The sequence below is a fragment of the Camelina sativa genome, chromosome 3, assembly GCF_000633955.1.
Source record: "Camelina sativa cultivar DH55 chromosome 3, Cs, whole genome shotgun sequence".
Classification (NCBI taxonomy): domain Eukaryota; kingdom Viridiplantae; phylum Streptophyta; class Magnoliopsida; order Brassicales; family Brassicaceae; genus Camelina; species Camelina sativa.
In genome coordinates, this window is record NC_025687.1 from 10,766,026 (window position 1) to 10,793,988 (window position 27,963).

General features: G+C 32.5%; 6 protein-coding genes and 1 pseudogene across 8 annotated transcripts in view; 2 read left to right on the forward strand and 5 right to left on the reverse strand.

The window, feature by feature from the left end:
* LOC104776457 (protein MAK16 homolog A-like) overlaps positions 1 to 206 on the reverse strand; it is a 2,308-nt gene extending 2,102 nt beyond the window's left edge. The window contains exon 1 of the mRNA XM_010500534.2: positions 14 to 206. Within this exon, the coding sequence (XP_010498836.1) occupies positions 14 to 75 (62 nt within the window). The 5' untranslated portion in view covers positions 76 to 206. The remainder of the gene's footprint in view (positions 1 to 13) is intronic.
* LOC104776458 (60S ribosomal protein L27a-2-like) lies at positions 558 to 1,164 on the forward strand. The gene has a single exon (XM_010500535.2). It carries the CDS (start codon positions 598 to 600, stop codon positions 1,036 to 1,038), a length of 441 nt encoding a protein of 146 aa, XP_010498837.1. The 5' UTR covers positions 558 to 597; the 3' UTR covers positions 1,039 to 1,164.
* Positions 3,072 to 6,441, reverse strand: LOC104776459 (glutamate--glyoxylate aminotransferase 1). Of its 3 annotated transcripts, none has more exons than XM_010500537.2 (14): positions 6,192 to 6,441; positions 5,751 to 5,928; positions 5,490 to 5,555; positions 5,290 to 5,407; positions 5,123 to 5,204; positions 4,939 to 5,026; positions 4,695 to 4,853; positions 4,414 to 4,587; positions 4,190 to 4,321; positions 4,028 to 4,093; positions 3,879 to 3,943; positions 3,694 to 3,785; positions 3,453 to 3,609; positions 3,072 to 3,361 (listed from the first exon to the last, which is right to left on the reverse strand). In XM_010500537.2, the coding sequence occupies exons 2-14, from the start codon at positions 5,865 to 5,867 to the stop codon at positions 3,232 to 3,234; spliced, it is 1,446 nt and encodes a 481-aa protein (XP_010498839.1). In that variant the 5' UTR covers positions 5,868 to 5,928; positions 6,192 to 6,441; the 3' UTR covers positions 3,072 to 3,231. The 3 variants fall into 3 exon arrangements, with proteins under 3 accessions (XP_010498839.1, XP_010498838.1, XP_010498840.1); XM_010500536.2 differs by having other exon boundaries at positions 5,751 to 5,942; XM_010500538.2 differs by having other exon boundaries at positions 5,751 to 5,962.
* On the reverse strand, positions 9,854 to 13,366 carry LOC104778836 (tryptophan aminotransferase-related protein 1-like). Its single transcript, XM_019239903.1, has 6 exons — positions 13,337 to 13,366; positions 11,875 to 11,909; positions 11,142 to 11,445; positions 10,641 to 10,924; positions 10,219 to 10,340; positions 9,854 to 10,053 (listed from the first exon to the last, which is right to left on the reverse strand). Exons 1-6 carry the CDS (start codon positions 13,364 to 13,366, stop codon positions 9,854 to 9,856), a joined length of 975 nt encoding a protein of 324 aa, XP_019095448.1.
* On the reverse strand, positions 13,718 to 16,485 carry LOC104776461 (lipase-like). The gene is made up of 8 exons (XM_010500539.2): positions 15,754 to 16,485; positions 15,582 to 15,676; positions 15,385 to 15,488; positions 15,192 to 15,292; positions 14,997 to 15,100; positions 14,471 to 14,914; positions 14,256 to 14,387; positions 13,718 to 14,149 (listed from the first exon to the last, which is right to left on the reverse strand). Exons 1-8 carry the CDS (start codon positions 16,003 to 16,005, stop codon positions 13,966 to 13,968), a joined length of 1,416 nt encoding a protein of 471 aa, XP_010498841.1. The 5' UTR covers positions 16,006 to 16,485; the 3' UTR covers positions 13,718 to 13,965.
* LOC104776462 lies at positions 23,147 to 26,294 on the reverse strand. The gene is made up of 7 exons (XM_010500540.2): positions 25,459 to 26,294; positions 25,284 to 25,370; positions 24,990 to 25,199; positions 24,569 to 24,733; positions 24,363 to 24,416; positions 24,115 to 24,261; positions 23,147 to 23,684 (listed from the first exon to the last, which is right to left on the reverse strand). The coding sequence occupies exons 1-7, from the start codon at positions 25,642 to 25,644 to the stop codon at positions 23,307 to 23,309; spliced, it is 1,227 nt and encodes a 408-aa protein (XP_010498842.1). The 5' UTR covers positions 25,645 to 26,294; the 3' UTR covers positions 23,147 to 23,306.
* Positions 26,501 to 27,963, forward strand: part of LOC104778837 — a 2,890-nt pseudogene continuing 1,427 nt past the window's right edge.

Below are 27,963 nucleotides of genomic sequence, written 5' to 3' on the forward strand. Positions count from 1 at the left end.
TTTGAACACATACTTGGCCATGTAACTGCAGTGCTTGTGCCTAATGACCTGCCATATAACCTCATCGTGCTGCATCTTTCCCGATGGAAAAAAAGCTTGAAACTCTGGTAAAAAAGGTTTAAGCTTCGGCGGGGATTTTAGGGTTTATGAGAGGAAGCTGTAAAAGGACGGCGGCGATCAACTGTCGTCGATTTCGAAGTGAGAGAGAACGAACACTCAATTTTGATATTAGGGATAAAGTCTATTGGGCCTCATGGATCGGGTTATAAAACAAGGCCCAAATTATTAAAAAGCCCCAAAAATACAAAAAAAAACCCTTTCTTTGTAACCCTAGCCGCATCTCTTTTATATAAAAACCCTTCCTTTCACATTTCACCNGAAGTGAGAGAACGAACCACTCAATTTTGATATTAGGGATAAAGTCTATTGGGCCTCATGGATCGGATTATAAAACAAGGCCCAACTTATTAAAAGGCCCAAAAGGCCCTTTCTTTGTATCTCCTCTAAAAAAAAACCCTAGCCGGCATCTCTTTATATAAAAACCCTCCTTTCACATTTCACCAGAAAAAAAACCCTAAAGATCTCAAAAACTCAGAAATGGCGACGGCGTTGAAGAAGAACAGGAAGAAGAGAGGACACGTCAGCGCCGGTCATGGACGTATCGGAAAGCATCGCAAGCATCCAGGAGGTCGTGGTAACGCTGGAGGTATGCATCACCACCGTATCCTCTTTGACAAGTACCATCCAGGTTACTTCGGCAAAGTTGGTATGAGGTACTTTCACAAGCTCCGTAACAAGTTCTTTTGCCCTATCGTTAACCTCGACAAGCTCTGGTCGCTTGTGCCCGAGGAGGTGAAGGCGAAATCGAGCAAAGACAATGTTCCATTGATCGATGTGACGCAGCATGGGTTCTTTAAGGTTTTGGGGAAAGGTCATTTGCCGGAGAACAAGCCCTTCGTTGTGAAGGCTAAGCTTATCTCTAAGACTGCTGAGAAGAAGATTAAGGAAGCTGGTGGTGCTGTTGTCCTTACTGCTTAGGTTTTAAATTTAAAGTCTCTTCTTTTTAATTATTATTATTATTATTGTCAAGCTTTTTTTGGAACTCTGTTTTGTTGGATTTGTGGAATTGAGGGATCTTTTAATCAATGGTTATGGATTATATAATTGCTCCTGTGTTATTTGGGGATTTTGTTTTTGCATCTCATTTTTGGTTTGTTGATCTGCATTTCCGAGTGTTTTATGTTCTTGTGATCATTGCCTTGCATTAGTCTGACTTTTTCTTGCATTGTTGTTGAAATTGAGTAATTACAGACTTCCAAGTTTGTTCATTTTAGAAATTTTAGTTGCATTAGATGTCATGAAACTCAACTTGAGTTTGTTTGTTTTGAAGGATGATATTAATGTATGCGTAGTAAACCTTAAACTCAAATGTCACAGAAGTGTTTTGTTTCTTATAACAAAGTTAAGCTTGATCGATCTAGGAATCCACCATGATTGTTTTTCTTTATTGTTCGTTCTGGCTGTTACCAGTGTACTATATATGACTTGTTCAGTGACCATTTCTTTTGATTGTTTTCACCATCTGAATAGAATATTTCTTCTCATCACATTTTATCTCTTCAGTTTCTTCACCTTGATCTGTTCCCCCTCCCCATTGTCTTACTCTAGCCTCTGCTAGTGAAGCCTGAACTTTTCCAAGTGTTAATACACAGAAACTTAAATGGATACTCAAACGATAAGAATTTTTTCTTTACCTCTCTCTGTTCTAGTTGGTTCTATAGATGATTAAAAGCAGAACACTTGTCTAAAGAACTGTCCCCGTTTGCATTCATATCCATATGCCCTGTGATCGCGTGCATCATTACCAGCGTCAAAGCTTATCATGTTTGCGAGTTTTTTTGTTAGGATTAGTAACAGTATACCTTTACACCAGATTCCATCTTGTAACCGAGCACAAGACGAATAGCTACACCTTTTTGTACCATAAAATTGATCTCACTGTGGCCTCAAAATTGATCAAGCTTAGAGCTACTGATGTTGTAAGAGAACTACCAGAATGAACAGGCTGAACGTTGTTGATGACGATTGTGAGAGTCAGCAATGGAGTCAGCTGTTTTACGAGTCTTCTCACTTCTTCATCATAACAATGATGGATACTTGTCTCTTAATACGATGAGAGTCATCAATATGATATCACAGCCCCGACTGATACAGAAGTTAATTTATCATAGCCAATCTCAATAAGAATTTCGCCCTTTTTTGGTATAAAGCTTTTTTCTCAGTCTTTGTGGTGTGTACCTCACAGCCGCATTGAAGCCAAAAGCCACCATGATCGACCATCCTACTATGTTCATGCTATAACCAAACAGTTAATTCCGTTCTTAACCAAAACACAAGCTTCATGGGGTCATAGAGGTCACCAAATCGAAAGACATAATTCTTTAATTTTTTTAAGGACAAATAATTAATCCTTAATTTCCAACTTATTTTGTGACGCAATTGCGACATAATTCTTTAATTTGTTATTTCATTAACATGCAGCGGACTGAAAAAATTATGTTGTTGATTCATTGCTAAATAAACAATACTAAACAATATTTATTTTAATATAAAAAAAGGAAAAGATAATGTCCTAATTAATCAATACCAAAATCCATAAGCACTATCAAAATCCATAAGCATTATAACATCAGTGTATGAGCATGTCCATGATGCAACAGTTTGGACTTTGGAACATGCATGTTGTTGTTTCTTCTTCTCTTAATCGCAGTTGAGACCAAAACAAGCAGATTGAAAAGTAATTGGTGATGCTCGCAGAGAAGAAGAATCTATATATATAGGCTTTTGGACTTTGATCTTAATAAGTACAATATATATAGGCTTTTGGACTTTGATCTTAATAAGGTTTCCTTTTTTACACGACTTTATCACATTATTTAATTATCGAAAAACAAACTTTGACTAGGTTTCCATTTTCTTTTAGTTAAATTGCATAATTTACAATTTTCACATTACCACACACACACACAGGCAATAAAGAAAGGATATTTGCCTTAACTTTTTCATTCCGGTGAGATAAAGATCTTAAATCGATTCCAACTGAAAATAGAAATAGAGAGACAAATAGAGAGAGAGAGTTTAGAGAATATGACAAGTAGAAAGAGTAATACTACAGAGATTTTAGCTTTTAAGAAGTATAGCAGAACACAAATAGATGTTCAGAAGAAGTAATCACATTCTGGAATAACCAACGGTATTATCGTACTGAGTCATGAACTCGTCGTTGAACTTCTTGAAACTATCCATGATCTCTGGCATCTCTTCTTCTGCTGGTAGGATCGTTGTCCTCAGATGGAACACGCTGTCAAAAATCCACAAAGGGGAATGAGTTTATATAAGAAGAGATCAAAAGAGCAAGAAAAGAAATCGTATTTGGGAGATTCTTTATTTACCCTTCTTTCTGTCCAAATCCAGAGCCAGGGACTGTGGAGATTCCTGTGGCTTCTAAAAGCTTGAGACAGTAGAAAACGTCTGGTACTTTTCCCGCTTGTTTTGCAGCTTGGAGAGCTCCTGCTGGTAACCGTATTTGAGGAAACGAATACATTGCACCTAACATATTACACAAGAATCATCAAGAACCATATTCAAAATTTCTAAACTGAAAGGCTTTTATTGCTTTGTTTCTTTGACTACCTTCTGTGAAATTGCAGACAACGTTTTTGCAGCTGTTGAATCCATCAGTCATGATCTTTGCTCTTCTTCTCAACGATTCAAGAATCCCCTTGCTAGAGAATAGTGTAAAAGAGGGGTTGTTGGTTCAATACAAGGATTAATGGATTTTGATCATCGATCACGACTGTTGAAGCTTATGTATATACCTTTCACGGGTGAACTGGTCATATGAAATGTCTCCAGGCTTTGGAGGACTAACCATCAAACCCATCTGCACATGTCATATCACTCAGTCAGAACATGCTGATGATTTCTACAAAATCAAATCCTCATTACAAGAAGACTTTTCACTTACAAAGATCTGGGCAGAGACATTGGGGCTGAGGGCAATTGATGCAACCTTGTATATCTCCTCAACAACCTGCAAAAAATCAAAAATTCTATTATGATTATGTTTGACATATTGATAGCACATAACATAAGTAAACTACACAAAGGTTTAAGCGTTAAGACAAACCCTGGGAGGGATATTGGTCATCTCAAAGTATCCACCTCGCTGTCCACATTCTCCCCAATATCCTTTAGAGACTGTGTGGAAGGATACAAGCTGAACTTCCTTGCTGAATGGCGAACCCATATCCATCAAAACCTATGTATTTTTTCAAAGAATGATCAAGTTAAAAGGAGGATCACAAATCAGGCACAAGATTTAAAAACATGAAAGAGAAGATAGAAGCTGACCTTCTTGGAGCTGATAAAGGGACGCTCATCCTGGTATATGTTCTGCTGGTAAACTTCGTCGCCCAGAAGAACTAATTTCTCGTTATAACAGAACTTCAATATCTCTCTTAAGTTAGCTTCGCTTAGACACTGACCAGTTGGGTTCCCAGGGTTAATGATCACCATTGCCCTTACCTGTATACCCATTCAAGAGAATATGTAACTGGAGAAAGAAAGACATATGCATCTACGCTAACTGCATCATCTATGATTGCAAGAGTAGAAAGAAGAAGAGTACTTACTGATATCCCCTGAGAACGAGCCTGAGCAACAGATTGTCTAAGGTTGTTAACATCAAGTCCCCAGTTTTCAGACTCATCAAGATAGTAAGGGACAAGAGTGCCACCTAACAGTGATATGGTAGCTGAGTAGAGTGGATACTGTGGAACCGGAACTAGAATCTGCCAAACGGAAAGAAAAAAAAACTTGTAAATGAAATGTCAGGGATACATCATAGCAGAAAGACCTCCTAAGACAGAGCAATACCCCGTCTCCATCACCGCGTATAACACAATTCAAGATTTGCATCACACCTTTGCTAGCTCCATCAGTGAGAAATATGAGTTCTGGATCACTGAAAAATAAAGAAGCAGAAGGCCTAAGCTGGTGGTTTGTTTCTAAAACAAAATATATCTCATTGTGCAGGAAAAACTGAAATGAAAGCAATCACCTTGGATACCCATCACGCCGTTGGATGAAGTCAGCAACCTCTTTCCTAACTCCTGGAAGGCCTCTTGAGTCACTGTAAGCACCTAATGAAACAGAAAGGAGGACAGTATAACTAAATTTTCTGATTCTCAAAGTCTAAAAATCAAAGATGGGCTCGTAATATCATACCTAAACCGCCAGAAGTCAAGGAAAGATAATGTCTAGCTCTTGCAATAGCATCAGCTGGAAATATCATTCCAACATTTGGGTCCTCTAGTAGAAACGGAGCTTGACAAAGCGCAACCACCTGCAGTTAGGTTTTTCTTTTTACTACTGAGGCTGAACCTAGATTGGAGTCTCACTGTCTAAACAATTGTAAATCCACATACCTGGCGAGGAAATGTCAACGGCTTCTGTCCTAAAGCATGAGGGTTCCCAACGTTTGTGAAAATAATCTGTTACATAACCCAAGTTAGGAACTGCCAATAAACTATACACAAATCAAGTGCTAAGATCATAATTGCAACTGCATATCAAAGTCCAAAACCAAACAAGGAACCACATGTCTATCTAAGGCTCTTTGTTAAGTTTTCATAAGCTTGATAACACTATTTGAGAGTAAAGGCACAAGATAAATCAAAATTGATTACCTTTTTGCCCTCTTTCTGAAGCTCAGAAGCTCGGAGATAGAGTTCACCTCTGACAGCATACTGACACTTCTTGACGTTTTCGTTCAAAGAATCGTAGTCTAATGCCTTGAGAGCCATTTTACTTTCACTCTAAAGCAAACACTAGCTCAACTTCAAACCTTATCAAAAACACCCTCCTCTACAATTGGAATTCTGTGTCAGACAGAGTTTATCTAAGTTTACATCAGCAATTGGAACCAGAAAGCCAGATTGGATTAAAATAATCCATAATTTTAATTAACCCCAAAACACACAAAATCTCAAAATCATTCTCCAGAACAAATTCGTAATCATAAAGGAAGAAAGGCGACGCCTTTTCAAAAGGGTTAATCAGAATCATTCAAAAGAAGAAGAATTTGATTAACGATCGATCTAAGAAAAAAGAAAAACCAAATCACAAACCTTCAAACTCAATGCTGTGACTAGTGACCCTCAAAAAGTCTATCTGGAGAGTCACGTTATGTTCCAGAGCCAAGGCAAAGAAGATAGTGGGGAAGAGTTAAACTATTAGTGTGTGTGTGATTTTTAAAATAGTAATATTTGTGAAGCAGATTGCAATTGTGTGTCTGACATGAATTTGGATCATTCCTCAATCCAATCATGTGGCTTTACAACAAAGGAAGCAGCATAGCCACTGAAAATAAACGAAGACGATTTATTAGACAAAAGTCGTGTCTCGATTTTAAGCTACGAAGACAGTTCTTAAGGAAAAAATAAATAAATAAATAAATAAAGAAGCAGATAAATCGGAAGAGGATACGTAAATGTGGTGGAGATTCCAAACGGAAAAAAGATTGTAAAATTTTGTCGATGTTATGTGGGCGTTTGGGACACGACCAATAGGGTCGACCCATGTGTCCTTAGTTTTTGTTTCGGCCTCTTTAACAAGCAGATTTGTGTTCACTAGTGCAAATCTCTTTTGGCTTCATGGCTTCTCGTACTCTCAAAAGGCTCAAGTTTGTGTATAAAAGTTGATTCAACACTTCATGAGAATTCATTGTTTTACATGATTAAGTAAGTTTAACATGAATCAATTTAAGAGTTGATTAACATGAACTTCTTTTTCGATTAATAGTATTTTGTAACTCTAAATCAATAACAGTCATTATTTTCGAAATTTACATTTGGTCATCAATAACCAATAAAAGATGCATTATAAACTTAAATAAAATTATATATATATATATATATGTAGTTTCCACATAGACTAAGTGTAGAAAAAAAATATTAGATTTACCCAATATTAAATATAGAACCTCTAGGCAAGATGTTTAGCGACAAGTAAACACAAAGATACTTTGAAAAAAATTACATATAGTGCTTCATCCAACCTCTTTCAATTAACATGGTGGTTATATTGATTGCAAATAAACTATAATGTGGCAAACTAGATTCTGAAGAATATATCATCTACTATTGGAAGATTTTGGTCAATATTAAAAAGTGAACATATTGAGTACCAATTTCAAACTTTGAATAACTTAGAATGCTTTTTATTTGAAAATAAATCTTTATTTAATGCTAGTAAAAACTAAAATTATATTTGGATCAAAATTAAATTTTTATGTTTGCATACATATTGAGTTTAGGTGATGTGATATATATTTTAAAACAATCATAATAGGATCCAAATTCTATTTTAAACAAAAAAATAATTCAATATGAATATATATATATATATATATATGTATATTTAAACAATCATAAAGATATATCTTCGTTTATATTGAATTATTTGTAAATATATAGATTTTGGTTGTGTACAGATAATTTTTTTTTGTCAAATAAACGCTTTCATTTAAGGTGAATCCTCAAATGAGGTGAGTTCTTATAACAAGAGTTAACATAAGCAAAGCACCATAAGAGCTCGATGAGCTTATCAAAGGGATTTTCAACTTGAACAAGTTTTACAATATTTGAACTAGTTATTATGATTGTAAGAATGAAAGAAATATGTTAAATTATCTCTACACAACCTTTGATTCACCTAATTCGCTTTTACATATTTAAAAACTTTGAATCATGTAAAATGAATTCTACTGTCAAAATTTAAAGTAATTACCCGAACCAAGTTACAATTATTCCTTTAATGAGAAATTAACAAAAGGTATTAATAACATTACGTAACATTTGAATGTAAATACTAGCTTATAAAAAAAACTTATGAGTATTCCGCCTTAATAGTATTAGACTAGATTAAGACCCGTGCTAGAGAACGGATTGAAATTCATTTTATTTATATTGTAATTTTTATATAAAATTTAATTTATGTGATTGTTTTAAAAAGTTTTTTTGATAAGACATTATGCAATAAAATCATATGCTAAATATGATGGCTTGAAAAAAGACATATATTTTGTAAGTTTTACATTGTTAATGATTCTAGATAAGTACCCGTGCGATAACACTGGTTAAATTTTATTTTCTACAAAATTTTGTATATTTTCTATTTTAAAATAAAATTTTAATAAGTTGTATTAGTTTATGTATGTGAAGTTATTTCAACAATGTATATTCTACATCATGACTTGAATGTTATTATAATACACTAGGATTTACCCCGTGGTACACTACGGGTCCATTTCTTTTCTTTTTTTTTTTGTTTTATAAATCAATAACTTCGTGCATTTTGAAGAAATTAACAGTCAAATATTTATAACAAATATTTCAAAATTTAAGTTATATTTATGTGTTAGTTTTGTTTAGTGTAAGATTATATAATTGTATTTGACTGTTAATTATAGGATTTAATCCACATTTTACCGCAAAATAATTTGTTCTCTACATTATCATAAATTACTCAAGTTAATATATCTAATATTCTAATATTCTAATATTGATATCTAATATTCTAATATTGATATCTAATATTCTAATATTGATAATGTAACACCAAATTAATGGTAATTAAATTTATATTCATATTGATCCAAATCGTTCGCACAATATAATTTCATTGCGTGTTATTTTAAATTTTAATTGTATATATTAATTATATATTAAAATAACTCAAATGTAAAATAATATATATCTGGAAATACTTGTTTGGTTACAAAAATCATAAAACAAATTTTAAAATATATATCCGTTTATAAAAATTCAAATCACATCATATGCTGAAAAAAAATCTAAAATTTTATTAACTTTATGTATTAAATAGTAATTCAAATAATTAAATATAAGATTAAATAAAAAGGAAAGGAGAATTCTATTTTAATATAATATATTGCTTTAAATTAGGTAGATAGATTTTAGGAAATTAATATTATCAAATAAGGAAATGATTGTGTTTGGTTGTAAGGATTGTAGAGAATTTAGTTGGGACTTGTTTGGATACAAAGATAAAAGAGGATGACATAAAAATGTACTTCAAAAATGTCAAAATAAATAATTTTGTAAATTTGGTTTTTAAAAGCAAGTTATTATATTATGAATAATTTAATATATTGTTGTACTTTTTGTTTTAATATACTTGGTTTCTTCAGATTTTTCACATTATAGCGACATATTATTGACATTTCTATAACAAATCAATTTAAAGTGTTTATAGTTTCTAACTTTTATATCAAGTTTCAATATTTTAAAAATATTTCAAATTGGTTGACAAATATATATATATATATATATATATATATATATATATATTTCAAATTAAATTATTCAAAGTTTATTATATTATATAAAACTATAAAATTCAAAAAAAATATATGAAATTGAATTTAAATATTCAAATATTGACCCGTTACTCAGTAAAATTTTTAATTCAAATAGATATTATTTTTAAAGAATAATATTACTAAAGCTTGAATATTTTATAGATTGAACAATCCCTTAAGAATTAAGATCTTGTTATTAGGGTTATAGATAAGGAAAAAAAAAACAGAATCAAGCTAACTTACAGTTTTTGATCCTTATTCTTGTTTTATAATTAATGATTAGAACATTGAATTCTTAATTCTTATAAGATAAATTAAAATATAGTAACCAACATTACTATAATTTTATTTTTAGNTTTTTAAAAAAAAAAAAAAAAAAAAAAAAAAAAAAAAAAAAAAAAAAAAAAACTAAGGCACGATGCATTTGAGATCTTTGATGGTGGCGAGTCTGTGGAGAAAGCCGCCATAGTCGTCGTCGCGGCTAAGCATGTTGACACGGACGTACTTCTTGTCACAGCCACATCGGTCCCCTCCTCTCGTCAAAACCTTCTTCTCCTTTAAGAGACTTCCCAGATCTCTTTCCTCTTTTAACCCCAACCACGCAAACGCTGCATTAACAACCCAAGTCACTAACTAACCGACCGTTACAAAATCCAAACATAAAAAAAGGGTTTGTAGTTTCANTGACTATGTGATATGCTCAAGAATCATGTCTTACTTCACAACCCAAAAATAATAATACTTTGTGATTTGTGAATATCTTAAATATGTACAANTCAGTTCGTTGAGAATTGTGGTGGCTCGAGTTTGTGACTCCTTCGATACACCAATGGAGTTTACTGTTAAGTATTGCACCATCTTCTTAGCCACCTCTATGTCCTTCACTAACGCCCACCTTCACTCCCAAACAAAAACATGCATATTCATTAATTCTATAACAAATTAATCTTGACAAGAAAACTGACATAATTAAGAAACGAACATGATTTAGTTGTTGACTACGAAACAAACAAGGCAGTGGCTTCGTGTAAGTGTCTATATAGTTAAACAAAAAAAAAGTGTTTATAGTTTCTTTCAAATAAATACAAATACACACACACACAGCTGACACACAAAAAAAAAGACGACGTTTAAATAGTTAGTTTCTCAAACACATTGTTGTTATAAAGTGATTTAGTTTATTAGTTAGTCTCACCCAATACGTGACCCAGCGTGGCCAGTGATCTTGGAGAAGGTGAAGAGCATAAGGTCGTGGTCTTGACGACGAGTGATCGGAGTGTAGTGTGGCCAGTAATACGCGAAGTCATGGATCACTTTCCTACCCTCCCTACGGTTCACCACCGGCTCTCTCATAGTCCCATCAGGGTTGTTCGGTGAGGTCACCATCTCTATGTACGGTCCCTTTTTGTCGAACGTCCTTGCGTCTCCTTCCCATTTGTATAGCTTCGAATCAAGATACGATGCCTCCTCCACGTATGTCTACAATAAAACATAAAAACAAACAAAATTGAACATAAATAATTATTTTGGTTTCTTTGGGACGATGTATGTGACTATGTGATATGCTCAAGAATCATGTCTTACTTCACAACCCAAAAATAATAATACTTTGTGATTTGTGAATATCTTAAATATGTACAACAAATCAACTTGATGCATGGTTACGGGACTATAGGATCAGTGAGTAAGGGCTTACGGAGTAATAAGGAGCCGCTGCAACGATGCTGACAGGTGTGACCTCAGAGAGCGACGAAAGTGCAAACAAAGCGGCCTGAAAAAGCTGTGACGAGCCAGTCCCCACCACGATGTAGCGTTTCTCGGTAGCTGCATTACCTATTGTACCATGCAACGCCTTGATCGCCTTCTCAAGCTCTGGCTCTAGGAACCAACACACATTCTTCGTATCGCTGAAGTAACTCATCAGATCCCATCCTGGTATCACTACCGTAAACCTGTCCCTCATCTTCATCCAATATTCTTGGAACGCCGTCGGATCTCCTCTGTAAAAAATGGACACAAGCAAATTAATTTCTTTAAAACAAATCCATCATGAATCTCTACGTCAAGAGGTTTTGCTTTGACATGTAATTAGATTTTATAAAATATTATAGATTATAGAGTATTGTTTTTCAAGTATGAAATCGCAACGTATAGCGTTTTTATCAAAATGTATTTGTCGACCATAAAAGTCTTACAACAAATACAAATTAAACAAAACAGTTTATGTTCTGAGAAAAAAAANAAAAAAAAAAAAAAAAAAAAAAAACAGTTTACGTATAATTGTCTAGTGAGTCTGAAATACAAATTAAAGAAACACTTCATCTTTGATTCTTTGCTAAAAGTTCAAAACAAAACTAACAAAGAATTGATTCTGAGGAAATAATTATGCAACAAAAGTGCGTTGTTGGTAGAGAAATATAAACACATACTGATCAAGGTTGATGATGACGTCATCTGACAAGCGCTTGTCCTTGTTGGAATCACTGTCTGATTTCTTCGAGCTTTCAAACCCATTCATCTTTTCCATGTCCTTGTTTACTCTGTTGCTGGCTAATGTAACAATGTGTAAGAATGTTAATGATTGGAAATCGTATGAAGCCTATTTATAAGAAATGGTATAGCCAACTCCAAAAAATGGAAGGTAGAGTAAAAGATTTGTGTTGCATTTTGTGACAGCTAGAGAAACACATGCTCCCATTTTTGTGGTCAATATTTTTTCATTCAGCACTTTTGGATCAACATGTAATCTCTTAATCATGTTCATGCTCCTAACTGCGCCAAATGTCATATAGAATCTATCATACTTTAGACAAATAAACCAATTTAGGCAAGGAAGAGTCAATAGAATATTATCTAGATAATTTATTTTATTTAATTACCATAAAGAGTTAATTATTTGTATTTAAGTAATAGAATTTCGAAGTCATATACATTTCACGTAAAAGATAAGAACACAGGTGTAGTAAAAAAAAAAAAAGATAAGAACACAGGTTACTCCAGCATTATGTTCCCACGTGTTTAGTTATATCGTTTACTTTCACTTCTCTTTATAGTTTTGTTCTTACAGTGAATTTGGAACAAATTAGTTAAGATATTTTATGTATTTAAGATATGTAGAACTGTGTAATTGAATTAATCGTGCAAGGAATTTTTTGTAGAATACAAACTTGATAAAATTGTGTATATGTAAATGTGGATTGTCATAATTTTTGAAAATATATAATTCAAATTTAGAATTTAGCGTTAATAATTAAGTTTAAACCTCTCGTATTTAACTATACATATTCTTCTATTTGACGAAACGATTGTAACCTAAATAAAACTTTTTTTGTATTTAGATATATTTATATATCTACCATGTAATATGTTTAGCTATATATGAAATACTACAAGAAAATTAATCATCATTCAATTATTTAAATTATAAATGATATAAAAATAATAATGACTCAATTTTTTAATTAAATCATAATATATAAGCATCGTCATTGAATCATGAAAATTTTAAATTAAACCATTTTAAAAAACATATCTCAAAATATATTAGCGCCGCCGTTCTATCACATAAATTTTTACATTCATTAATCCATATTTAACAAGATATTATGCCGTCATTTTTTATTTGGTAGCGCCGTCTTTGATATTCACGCTGTCATTTTTATTTTTTTTGCGTCGTTATTGGGTCACATAAAAAAATTAATTATAGTAAAAATAAATTGTTGCTAAAAAAAATATAACCTTAAATTTAATATTTGAAATTAGATTTCACTTATTAATTATAATACATGTAAATGTAACATAAAATTTTCACCCTATTAAAAATATAATTTTTAGTATATCATTAAAATTATAACTACTACTATTACGATATACATAAACAAATAAGATTACCACATCTTTGTAGTTTGGAATTTGGATCATAAAAGCAATGCTTTTACAATGTTTATACTGATATAAAGTAACATTATTTTTTAAATAAAATAAAGAAACTAAAAATGAATCTATGGATATTTAATATATTAATTTCCAAAGAGATTGTATAAGTTTTGATAATAATTATTAGGAGTTTTAAACGTCACTCACTTTACATGCACATCCTTTACTGCGTGTCAAACGAGTAGTTAAACGTCAAAACTAGGCTAGCTTTACACATGTGAGATGCGACGAACGAAATACAAACTTGGACACTATCACCCTATTGCACATCTACGAGACTACGACTTAAATGGACCAATACTAAAGCACAGCAATACGAAAAACAAGACTTTGATCTGACAAATCCAATATCCTAAACTTTTCTTTTATCTTCGAATGAGATGTCATCATAGATAGTGAACACTGTCTCTCAATTACAAATCCTAATCCAACAATTTTTCGGTTTGGATCTTACGACGGTGGTCAGAGTTAGGACTCAAACTAAAGGAAATACATATCTAAGCCCATGACATCAATCTTGAGCTTTGAAGATTCTTGTTGTAACAGACAAAGCTATACATTTGATGATCACATTTTTTGTCTCTCTAATCTTCTTGGTCTCCCCTTGACTGGTGTTGAGCTTCGTTAGGCAATGTCTGTTGAACCTTCCTGAATACATGTTTCCTGCACCGCTCAAAGATACTGTCGTAGATCAAATCGAACTCCACACCTGCTCGCTCTCGGTTTATAATGAACATAACATGATCTGCCTCCACGATCTTGTAGTACCTGAAACATTCAAGAAAACCAGGTAAGCCTATTTATCTTTCACTGAATCGCCAAGAAAGCTCTAATCCAGGTCAAATGTAATGGTTACAGCAAGTAGAGTACTAACCAAATGCCCGGTTGTAGCGGGAGACAGTCTGAGTCACTACTAAGAGTGAGACTAGAATGTTCAACGGGAATTCGTGGGTGAGTCATTGATATTGTGTTCAGTGCTCCATCATTGTCCTGCCAATCTTCATCTCTGCAATACCCAATTTAATCAGAGGTTTTGTATATTGTATGGTATATAGCTTAGCTGGTGATACAAAGTTCAAGGAAATTTACATGTATCCTTTATAAGGCAGAGGAATGTCACGAGGAAATCGCCACTGGCTCATCTGCCACACGCGGATGAAAAGCAAAGGATGAATTCCCATCACACCTGATGGAACAGTCATCACTCCAAGAGATTTTCTAGTACGTTTAGTCGCGTAGCTGAAGTAGAACGTGTTTGGGAAAGTCTGCAGACTAGCATTGAGCTTCATCGATCCTTGGATTGAGAGGTCAGGCAATATCCAATCTGCAGATGATGCAAAAGGGCCTGCATTGCCAAGAAGAAGATCAACTAGGCCGCGTAGACCTGTCTTCTTTCTCGACATGTTGAAATGGTCGAACCCGAAATTGTAATAGGACTTGAGCCAAGGTATGTCGATCCAGTCATACATTATGACTCCAAGTTTGCATATCTGAAGCAGTGATATAGGTTTCAGGGACTTCCCATCCTCCGGCCTAACACAATTATATACACATTTTGGATTACAAATCGTTCGATATTTAGCTAAGAGGTCAAGAAAAGGAAGAGAAAACTCACTGTATTCCATCAATATAGGTTCGAGTAGTCCCGTTTAACGCTCCTGACAACGATGTTAAACTCAACACCCAGTCCTCATTCGTGTTCTCATAACCCTCAAACATCTGAAACCAACAGAACACAAGCAAAGAAGTTCAAAAACATTAACCAAATCCTGCTCAATCAATTGATAAAGTCTATAGGCAATCAATCTACCTTGTCAGCAAGCATTTGCTGCAACACACGAACAACTTGAGCACCAGCAGAGTGACCAACAAAGTGAATAGGATGATCTTCATCCCATTCTTGATATTCCCCTAAAGTTAAAATCAACAGTTCATCAGCAAAAGAGTGAATCTTTTAAGTCTAGTCAAAAATCAAAACAAAGAGAACACATAAAAGTCAAAACCTTTTTCATAAAAACGACCAAATTGAGAGTGCCCACAAGCTTTACTGTGATCTTCACCATAATCAACTAATCCACCTTTCAAGTAATAAAAGAGTTCTCTTGCCCTACAAAAACACCAAACACATCCTTCATCAGAAAAATTCACCCCTGAGACTAAAACAAAATCCACCAAAAAAGATTGCAACTTTCTCTTTCACCTATCGTGTACACTAGTCAAAGATCCCAAATCAGGCACCAACACTCTATCATCCTTCTTCTCTGCTCCAGCAAAGTATGACAAACCACCTAATCTCTGCAATGGCAAATCCAATCAACAAACCAAAAAAAAACCCTTTAATGTGTAGTAGGAGAAGAATATTTCAAACTTACTCCTTTCCCAAATCCAAAAATCCCATGGACCAAAACAATAGGAGGCAAAGCATTGACGTCTGTCGTCTTCTCTTGGTCAATTTGTTTGACTTCAACGGTGGCTTTGGGTTTGAAGATTGATTTAGTCAACGTCTGAGTGAGATCACCGGCGACAGCGGAGCTGAATATGTAAAGCCCATATACCATATGAACAACGGAGCTCACTGATAGCTCTGCTACCTGTATAGCTGATACCATCAACGACGGAATCATCCTTCTTAACCAAAACCCAAATCTTTTCGTCTCTTTAACAATACCCACAAACAAATCCAAGTCAGAACAAAAAAAAATCAGTCTTTTATAAAACCCAGTAATCAAAATCTGATTTTTTCACAACGAAGATTGAACCAAATCCCAATTCTGATTCTACGGACTACCCAATAAGAAACTAATTTGAAAGAAAGAAAGAAAGAAAGAAGGAAGAAACCCTAAAAAAAACCCTAACAGAGGATGCTCTGTATCAACATTGAATCAAAGATGATTCTTCTCTCTGTGAAAAAATGGGTTTTTGTTGTTTTGGCTCACAAACACACACACACAAGTTTCTCGTTCACGCATGAAACAAGCTCTGTTTACGGACCAATGAAAGACTTACACGTCAATTTCATTTTTTTCTCCTTTTTGTGTGTTTTCGTGGTTGATGCTTTCTTGTGTGTATGTATGTGCAACGTGTTGTATATTTTGGGAAATGGGATCCATTGAAAGATACGGTGAAATGTTTTTAAAAATATATTGTCTGGTTGGTATAAGTAGGAGGAAGTTGCTGAACTGTCAGGTCAAATTTTACATGCATACAAGTTTCCGGAGTATCCTTCTTCATGTTTCGTGAAATTTCCAATAAACTTTATTTTGTGGACCATATTGATTTAGTCCTACACACGTCCACCCTTCTTTATTATGTTGACACTTATTTATACAGAAAATATGAAAATTCTCTATTCACAATATAATATGGACTACTAGAAGTAGACTCCCGAGATAACTTTATAATAATTTTAATATATATTAAATTTATTAAAATATTTAAAATTATATATTTTGTGTTTTGATAAATTATTTTATGTCTGTTATTTGTTTTGTTTATAGCTAAGTATTCTTGGTCACTTAAAATAAATGACTATTGATTAGGTCAAATTTGTTTATATCAAATTGAAATTTTTTGTTAATATAAAAAGTTACTTTAAAATATTTAGTTTGTATCCTATAATATACAGAGCTTTTCATGTTTTGATGCATAATCAAGACGTATAAACATTTTTTACGTTAGGAAAAAAATATTGATTACGTATAAAATAAAATGTGGATGAGCATGGACATTATGTGTTAGTTTGTCCGCTTTTAAAATAATCTATAAAACATCAATATCTTCTAAAACCAGACACCTCCAAAAAGGACGAGACAGTAGTTTGGATTTCTCGAATAACCTCTTCTTGAGCCAAAACTCATGCTCTCCTTTATTTTTTGTATTATTAATTTCATTAATTAGATAACTAAAGGTAGCATAAATAATTTTGATATTTATATATTACCAGCATGCTTCACACATGCTTAAAAGTTTTATTATTATAATTTGAATGTTTTAGCAATAAAATATTTTAATTTAAATAAATTATACAAATGACTCAAAATGCATTTGTGTTCTAGAAGTAGAATTCTTTCTGTTTCTTGATTAATTGAATTTGAATAGAAGTTCTCGGTTGGATATTTCTATATTTTGATCATGTACTTTATATCTATTTAACATACTAAATGCAAACTGAATTTTAGTATAGAATTGAGTTAAAAAAATGTTATTAATCTATATTGATATATTATTATATCACATAAAGGACTATGGAAATGGTTTTCAGAGAAAAAAAGTTAATACATACATGCAAACACAGTTGTAACGTTAAGGAACAAATTTAAAGTAATAGTATTTGAAACTGTTAATATTTGTTTAAACTCATTTTCATGGGTAATACATATAAACACACTTGTATAAAATATAGCATCGGTAATAAGTAGCATAAATATTGTGACTAAGATATAAAATCTATTAGAGTTTATGAATTATGATCTAAAACTAAACATTTTATATTAAAAATTTATCAAATGGATCAAAAGAAAAACAAATTACAACATTAATATACAAAATATGCATTTGAAACAACATTTACCAATATTTACAAGTGAGAATGTTTTATGTGCTTAAGACCTTTTTCATCTAACTCTTTCTAATGAATAACCACATTTCACATGTTCACTTCTATATATGCTCCAAAATTTCGACTCAACTTATTTATTTCAAAACCTACAAATCTCACATATAGGAAAAAGTTAAATATTAAAAAATTGAGAAAATTATGTAAGAGGTAGAATAAGATGTTTAATGAAGACTTTGTCTAGCTATTTATAGATAAATTTGTAGTAGTATGAGAAGTTTTTCAGTTTTTTTTTTGGTCAAACATCATGAGAGTTATGGTTACATTTCAAATAATAAATATACGATAGGTTTTGTCTGTGTTTTTTTTTCTTTTTTTTTTGTAAAACACAGCTTGTATTGCAATTAATATATTAAAGTGTATTCATACGATGAAAGATTTGTTTTTAATTTTTTTAAAACATCATGGCAGTTACATTTTCAAGAATTAATATGCAATAAATTGTGTTAATGATTACTATTAAAGAAAAATAAATTATTGTATTGTTTTATATCTTGAAATTATTTTAGAATAATTTTATTTGATATTTTGGCACAAAAACTATGAAATAAATATTATACTTTTTTGTCAACAAACAATTATTATAATATTAAAATATTTTTATAGCTTGAAATTAGTAAAGAATTTAATAACTATCACATTATCTTTTTTCCAAAATTATGATATTAATATTTAAATCTTTAACTGTCAGAAATTTATCTTGTCTAAATTTATAATATTAATATTTAATTATTTCTTATTTGCAAAATTATAATGTTATGGTAATCTCATATAAAATATTGGAAAATGGTATCTATGCGAAATTATAATGTTATGTTAATTATAGAAATTATTATTAATATTTAAATATTTAATTATCAGAAATTTATCTAGTCTAAATTTATAATATTAATATTTAATTCTTTCTTATTTGAAAAATTATAATGTTATGGTAACTTATATAAAATATTGAAAAATGAATTCTATGCAAAATTATAATGTTATGTTAATTATAGAAAATATTGATAAATGATATCTATATATAATTACTAAAAGGACATTGCATAAATATCAATATATTGTTTAGTACAGAAATATCATTCAAATTTAGTGAATATGAAAATAATGTATGTACTTTTGAGAAAAATAAATTAAAAGAATTTAATATTTGAAAAGTGATGACAGATATCGAAAATATACGCTGTCAAATGTCATCTTATTATACAAAGTTAAGAGTAAACTTTTTCATATTATATAAGATTGTTGTGTGTACTTGTGTATGCTTGATTTTTGAATCCTCTACGATTAGTATAGTCAACTTCAGCGTGTGCTTAGACTTGCCTAGAAACTTCTTGATATAGATTTGTCTCGAGGCAAGTGCGTAGTATAATTACCGGTTCAAAATTTAATAAAGAGAGAAGAAAATTTGGTCGATTTTGACGATTTATAATTTATGGTCTTTGTCTAAATTAGGTTTTAAAGTTTGAAATTTCACAATGTGTGTGAGTGAAAGTACTTTGAAGCAATTAATGAGTTTACCTAAACGAAGATGACTCATGCAGATGAATTGCCCACGTGTTTTTGTTGTTTTGCAGTCGTTATAGGCTTTGAATGGAGAAAGCATATTAGGGAGAGCAGATAAAGTGGTTCAAGCAGTTCAAGCAGAATAAAAATAAATTAAGGCTTTGAATGGAAGGACAGAAAAATAGCAGATCACCATTTAATGTAGTCCTCATATCACTAAATTACCATTCAATAATTTTTTTTACTTTTAAAAGTTATTGCAGATGAACTATGTCATATTTTTTTGTTACCATTAAATTACCATTAAATTACCATTTAATTTTTTTTAATCTAGTTCATATTTTTTTGTCTTTTGTGATAAATGCAGAAGAAATACATGCAGATCTGGTCTACAACTTTTTTGATGCTGTTCACTCTTGATCTGTACTTGAACAACCAAATATTTGATCTACTTCTATTCTGCTTGATCTGCTTGAACCACTTGATCTGCTTTACCTGATATGCTTTCTCCATTCAAGACCCAAAATATTTGGTTGTTCAAGTGCAGATCAAAGGTGGACATCATCAAAAAAGCTGTAAACAAGATCTACATATATTTCTCCTGCATTTACCACAAAAAGACAAAAAAAAAATGAATTGCACACAACCATAATTAGTGATAGGAGGACTACATTAAAGGGTGATCTGCTATTTTTCTGTTCATTCAAAGCTATAATTAGCTCAACCCCACAATAATGATGCACTGCATATCTTTATCTTATTTCTTATCCCTTCATAGATAAAAACTACACGCTACTTTAACAATATAGAGATCAAACTCTGGAAATAAGAGCTCTTATTGGAAGCAACCAAACGCCTCGTTTGCAAACGAGTCGCTACAATGACCACCAATCAACAAGTTTTTTGGAGAAGGCGGTTGGATATCAAAGTTAGGGAAAGCAGCTGAAGATGGTGGTTAGAACTTATTTTTGGTGGTTACAAACACTAATCCTAACCACTAACAAAAACCAACGTTTGACATCGTAAAGAGGTTGCACAGTTCTTTTTATTTTTTTGGGCAAAAGGTTGCACAGTTTTTTATCTCTTTATTCACTATTCAAATCATAATCTTGATTTAATATGTGTTGCTATTCTTTTTAAGCCAAAAATAAAGAAAATTTAGTAAATCAAGATTATGATTTGAATAGTAACATGCTGTTTTTTTAACGAAGATTATGATTTTGTTAATATCATATAATGAAGATTTTAACAATATACATTTGATAATTTTGTTAATATCACATTCGATCATTTAGTTAATATCATTTAAATATATTGATATTTTATATTATGAATTAGATAATAATTTCTCATTTCATTTCATTTTTTCATTTTTAACTAAATTAACTAAATTAACTTTTTTTTTTTACAATTTATTATAACTTATCATATTCAACCGTTGTAATGTTACCAATCAAGTTAAATACTCAACCGCTTTTTTTTACTCTACCATCTTTTCCATTCGCTAACTTAATTAAACCACTTTCTTTTTAACCACCTCTTTTATAACCGCTATAAAAGTTTTAACCGCTTCTTTTAAACATGGTTACCAATGGGAGCCAAGAGAGAATATATGCACATGAGTTAGTTGTGAAAACTAAACCATATGATCCGGTTTGTGGATCATATAGCACCAGTGAATCACCACAATCACGTTCATAAAGCAGTAACTTGTTCTTCCCCAAAACTGCTAGTGGCCTGAGTGCATATTTGTGGAACCCAAACCATTGAAAAGTTGAAAGCAGATTTATCGAGTATATTTCATCCCATGCCTCCTTCTCTGCATTGAAAGACCATATCTTTAGCTCGGGCCACTTAACCTCGGACACACACAAACAGTTATTCAGGTTGCACATGACGATATCTGTATCAGAGTCGTGGACAAAAGGAGCTTTGGCGATGACTAGGAAAGTTTCCGTGTGAAGATCGAAAGAACAAAACCTTGGTTTCACCCTCATAAGGGGCGGTGAACCAATGAAGTGAGCCATCAAAATATATAGGATACTTAGCAAAGGGAATCCTATAAGGAGAGGCAGGGACTATGAACCTCCAAGCGTTGGTGCTAAAATCAAAAACTTCACACGTAGTGGCGTTTTCAAGGCCTAGCTGGAATGAGTTATATAACCAATTGTATATGCACCTGAATTTGTCTTTACCGAATCCAATCTGTGTGAAAGGGGCAGTGTCGTTGTTTTGTTTCCAAGCGTCGAAAGTGAGTAGTTGATAGCTAGATAAAGGAAACGTTCGATGCGATCTAGTGGTGGGATTCACCACGATACTTGAATTGTAGAGATCGTAGAGGCATATCAGACCGTCAAAACTACTACTAACAAACTTGGTACACTTTGTTCTCCCAAGGAGTCGGGATCTTGACCGAAACTGATGACCCGACCACTAACGTTCTTAGAGATTCTACGACTAGATGATCAACAGTGTTATCACCCACGGACACCAAAAGGACATCTGGATCCTGATGTGATTGCGTACGGATCAACTGTACATATTTCTTGGAATTTCCTAGATTCTATTATAGATCTCCATTGTTTCGATACACACTCGAGTCTAAGGAGAGGTTTCACCGCAAGCCTCTCAAGAATTTGCTCATACACATCGTGGGGTAGCAATTCCGTACTAAAAAATAGATCAAGGAACAAAACCTCTTCAGATGATAGATTCTTCTGTGCTCGTTAGCTCCTTGGTTCCAATTCTATATCCCACTCTTCTTCTATTTTATCTTTAGGAAAAGTATAAATAGAAAAGGAATTAAAAAAAAAAATCACGTCATTATCGATCGTTCCACTTTAGGAAAGGAAAGTTGTCATACCTAACCTATGAAAATTTTGTCAAAAAAAAAAAGCACAAAAAATTGAATAAATCTTTCAAAAAGATAATTACTGATCAAAAATCAAATCATTATAGGATTACTACTGCGAGTTTGTTTGCGCAAGACCCATCGTGATAGCAAGATAGAAAGATTTAATAATCAAATCAAAAGGAAAACTTCTTTAATTATCTTCTTTTTGTTTTCTTTGCTAATGATGAATATAAATATAAAATTACAATTCTTTTTTTTATCGGATTTGACTAATTAAATCGCAGCATAACAAAATCTGTATAGTGTTTGTTCAAAAAAAAAAAAAAACTGTATAGTTAATCTCCCTAAATAATAAGATTTGAGAGAGAAAATAACAACATCTATATAGTAATCCCTAAATAGTAAGTCAAATATGAGTTTCGAAAAACCTAAAATATTCAATTACATTTCATTTGTTACGTTACCCTCTCCGCAAAATTATATATATATATATATATATCGTAGAATAAAATCAACTTGAACGAGGAAAAAACTTATTCCATGTAAGTTCGATCGATTGAGAAACATCTAATAGTACAATACACACATGAACATGTTAACAAAAACAAGTTTGTTTGTATATCATAATAAGTGATGTTTACTAAAAATCAAAAACTATAATCTAAAAACCATTTAAATACCATCATCGATTTTGAGGGATGGAATGTGAGTGTTTAGCCACAATAGTCAGTTTGTATATTATGTGCCTGGTTATAGAGACACAGACAGACGTTGGAAAAATTATAACCCCAATTAAATATTTAATATTATAAATTTACATATTTGATATCATATTAATCAATCGATACATTTGTTTTCTTAAGAATCTCCTGATATTTGTCCTGAGCCCTCAATGCCAAGAAAAATCTCATCTACGTACGCTCAAAAACACTAATTTGACTTTTTATCCGCCTCTATGGACATTTCGAGTTTTTACCCGGTCCTCCGTAGTAAAAATAGTTACCCCAAACCCGGTTTACTCCTCCTCTTATGTCATAACAGTTCGGATGATCCGCAAGAACTTTAAGATTAGATATCGGAATAAGAGTATTGTCCCAATCTACCATTTGAAGATTCCTAAAGTAAGACGCTTTTCCAAAACCTTCACCGGCAAAATGGCCACTACCCATTTGAGTCGTAGTATGTGAACCACCAGGTCGTGTGTTCACAATCTCGCCACCAAACTGGACCATGTTCCCATGCTCTCTCAGGTGTGTGAACAAAGATACAGGCCAATATCCAACTAGTGTACCCGATCCAAATTGAAGCCACCAGTGTCCATGCTTTGGGTCCTAAATTATCAAAAATGAAATTCTTAAATATATATACATGTAAAAAGTTGAGTGAGCTGTCAGCTGTGTTGACCGTGTAAAGCATTTAATAGATAAGCCATGTGCATGGTTTTAACTTTTAATCAAGGGTAGTCGTATGATTTAAGGGAGACACTAAATTTGATTTAAATTGTTAAGAGACAATTCTATAAAATTAGTATGACATGCAATGCAATAATTATTTGGTAGGCACTTGAGTGCTCAAAACTCAAGTTAAAGGCCTTCTTTGTGCCCCCACCAAATGAGATTAGAATCTAGATATATATATAGAAGATATAACGTAATCTTAATCAATTGGTTATAAATAAAATAAAATGAAGAGAAATAGTATAAGTTTACTAACGTATGGGATGACATTAAATCAGTTTGATATATTGAAGAGGATAGTTACCTTCCATATCAATAAACTTATATCGAATTGTCCGCCTTTATACGACGAAACAGGCGAAATCGCTGCTCCAATCGCGATTCTATTGTTCGTTTGAACAAAACCAGAACACAACAGGTTATAGCATCCTGTTGCTTGGTAGGCATCCGACTGCAAGAAAACAAATGTGGCATTTTGGGTAAGTTATAGAGAAAAGAAAACGCTTTTACTAAATGATAAATAAAGTTTTGAAGTAGGATGAAAATTTATACCGTCCAATAGGTGAAGAATCTTGGGTTAGTGTCTCCGTACAGCTCCGGGCTAATCTGTCATATACAAAATCGGAAATGCTAAGCATTTAGAAACATTTGTTTAAGTAAATAAGAGATGTACAATTAAACATTAAAATAAAACAGTTATATGAAAATAAATGTCTTAGAAAAAAAAAAGAGATGAGGTGATGGATGATGGTACGTGCCTGCCAACCAGCTTCGATGGTATTAAGATCGTCGGCGAAAGAACCGGCGATGACCCAAATCTGAGATAGACTAAACTCGTATTGGCTTGTGACACGTGGCGTCCAGACGTTTATACTTGCTTTTGTTCCGTAATATTGACTTCCCGATACGTATCCAACCGCATGCTACAAGTTTTTTTTTATTTCCATTAATGCTAAAAGTATTATAATTTGTAATCTTTCAAATTTTATTTCACTATTCTTTTTCGATTTCAGGAAAGAATAAAATTCACTCTGACAAGTAAAATTCTGTTTATGGAATTGCAAAGATTTGCGAGAAAGGTGGTTTTTGGTATTATTTGTATAAATAAAAATAATTAACTAAGAAAAGCATATAAACGTCTGACTTTATGATAAAGTTAATTAACATAATGATACGTACCTCGTGGCCGTTACTACTTGAATCCCTTCTCACGCGCCTTATTTTCCGACCAAATCTACGGACTGAACTTGCTCTTAACATGTCTTGCTCCGTCGTTCTTCTGATCGGAATCGTACCTTCCGGACAAGATTCACCGGATAAGCTCCAAAGCTGAAAATTTTCATGGGATTCATTTTCTTGGCTATATCCTATGGGCATCTCCGGTGGATCCTAAACATGTTCAGTAAACTTTAGAGACTTTTTGACTTATAAAGAAAAGAACTAAGAGAATAGTTAACAAGAAAATGTGAGCACCATTGCTCTTTGTCCTTGTAACAAAGGATGATCAAAAGCAGGCTGGTGATGAGATGGAACACAATCTATTGTATCTCCATCTGAGCTCTGTAAACATCACAAGAACATTATATAAATTTACTATGATATATAGAAGAAATAAAACAGTGTAAAAGATAAGAGTTTGGATTTAAACCTCAATGGTCTTGATGGCTGGTTTATTAATCTTTTGGAGATGTTTTCTGATGAGTTCCAGCTTCTGAATCTCTTTTTGTGGTCGGAGAGTCACAGTTTCGGATGTCGAATTCGGTGGAGAAGCAGAGGAGGATAAGAGACAGAGTAAGAGAATGAAAGTAAAGATCATCAAGCAAGGAGACGACATTGCAATGGCTGATGAATCTCCTCTTTTTTTCTTTCACGGATTGACTTTTCAGAAGAGTATTAAAACACTGTTTTATGTGGTGTTGTGTGATGAAGATGAAGGCAAAACATTTATTGCAAGCTTATTGTTGTTGTTCGTCTTCTTCATGTCACTGACACATCTTTCAACAAACCCATTAAAGACAGAAGTCACTTCTCTAAGAAAACCTAGACCCCCAAAACCCAAAGATCCAAAGAATTAATGAATCAACTCACCCCTAGCTCAAAAATAAATGAATTATAGTATTGACTATTGAGAAATGAGAATGGTTTGGAGCATGTGGGTTTACACATAAGGTGATATAAATACTGGGTAGTGATGAAATCATGGAATGGTGTTAAATACTATTTATTTATAAGGGATTTGGGGGATATTTTATATTAAATGATGAAAAGAAGAGAAGAGATTTTGATGCAGCTTTATCGTTATGTGAAAACGCTATTTTTTGTGGTAAAACTTGGATTTGGTTTGAAAGATGAAAATTGAAAACTTTAAATCTTGATTTCCTCAGCTATTCTCAAACTTTACGTTATGTTTCCACTTTCCACATCTTTGAATATCCATCGTGTCAAAGAAAACTCAAACTCAAACTCCCAGTTGGTTAACATTTTGTCAAATTAATTTTGGTACGTATGAGACTATGAGTTGTTCGATTTCTCTTAAATATAACAAAGGGTACATTGTCTTTTGCCCCAAAATTTATTTAAGAATTTTATAAATCTCCAGCAATTGGGCACAATGATTTGCAAAACATGAATTATCATATGACTAAACAAACCTGCAAGGATACATGCATGAAGTACTTATACGCTCCAACATGGCAACATCTAAAGTCCAAGAGCACGTTCGATATACATTATTTAAACTCGAATTTTTTAAATATAATTATCCATTTGCTAAAAATGTTAACGATAAGGCCAATTTGAGTATATTTAATATATTACACAAAAAGATAGATAAGTTTGGTTAAGTATAACACTACTTGAGATGCATAGCTGATATATTTGGCTCAGAGTCATTAGGCAAAAAAATAAAATCAAGTGGTTTGATTATCATGTTGGTCAAAACTGTTGACCAGTTTTTACTACGTACATACTTAAGTCACCTTAAGTTTTAAGAATTCACTAATTTATATAATTTGGTTTAGAAGAATCGTTCATAATAAAACAAGTAGTCAAGTACAAAGTGTGGAATATATGGACCTCGAGAGTGTTATTTGTCCGAATGATATTGTCCAGTCTTTTAAATCGAGGGAATGATTGAGACCCAAAGCATGCAAAAACTGTAATGTTGCCTTTGGATTTCTATTCAATATTAAATTTCATTCTTTAAGAAAAACATGATTGGCTGTGTGAATTATGAATGTTCCTACCAATCATTTTTTTCTGTTATTTCTCATTATTTTACTCTCTTAAGTCTTAACAAACGAAAAAAAAAAGTTACAGAGAAAAGTTGACCAGACGACGACTATGTTAAACTTAGCATTGCCTTCAACTTGATTTGGAATATATATAAACTATTCAACAAAATCTAACATTTTAATAATTAATAGATAGTGAGAGAGAAAGGAAAAGGCGAAGAAAATTAAAGATGAACATTATATAAAGCTAACAAAAGGAGAATGGAAACAGTTTGATGTAAGAGCAATGATAGTGTCTGTAAAGCAAACCTCGAGAGCTCAGCTTTTTCCAAATTTATCTAGATCCATACCAGTGAGTATCTTAGTTAATTAAGATCATTAAGGACTATTGTGTTTTATGTATACAGTCTGAACAAAGTACGGTTCGGCGTTGGAGTTATTAACTGTGATATGATGAGACATGATTTACAAAAGCGGCGTGAAAGGTTGGACGTTAATGTTCGGACCATGCATGAACTTTGTTTAGGGTACATCATCATGGATACCTATTGTGAGTTGTCCATTGATGTAACCATTAAAAATATTACAGGCTGCACAGATTATAAAAAAATACACGTAGTGTACTTGATTTTTCAAGATTACAACATTGAACTTGCGATATCTACCATTTTGAGGATTTTTAAATACGCCGATCTCCTTCCTCCAAATTAAGAAACCCTATTAATTGGGGACAACTTTTACAATGCCTAAGAGCATGTGCATCGCACCGTCCTTCGTCCGTCCCACTTAATTAAAACGATTGATTTAAATCGAAATCATAGATTATACAAAGAAACGTTTCTAAAAACGGGACAATTTATATGCGTCCCTCAAGACACGTGTCAAGAAAACCACCGAAGAATTAGAAAAAATCAGAAGAG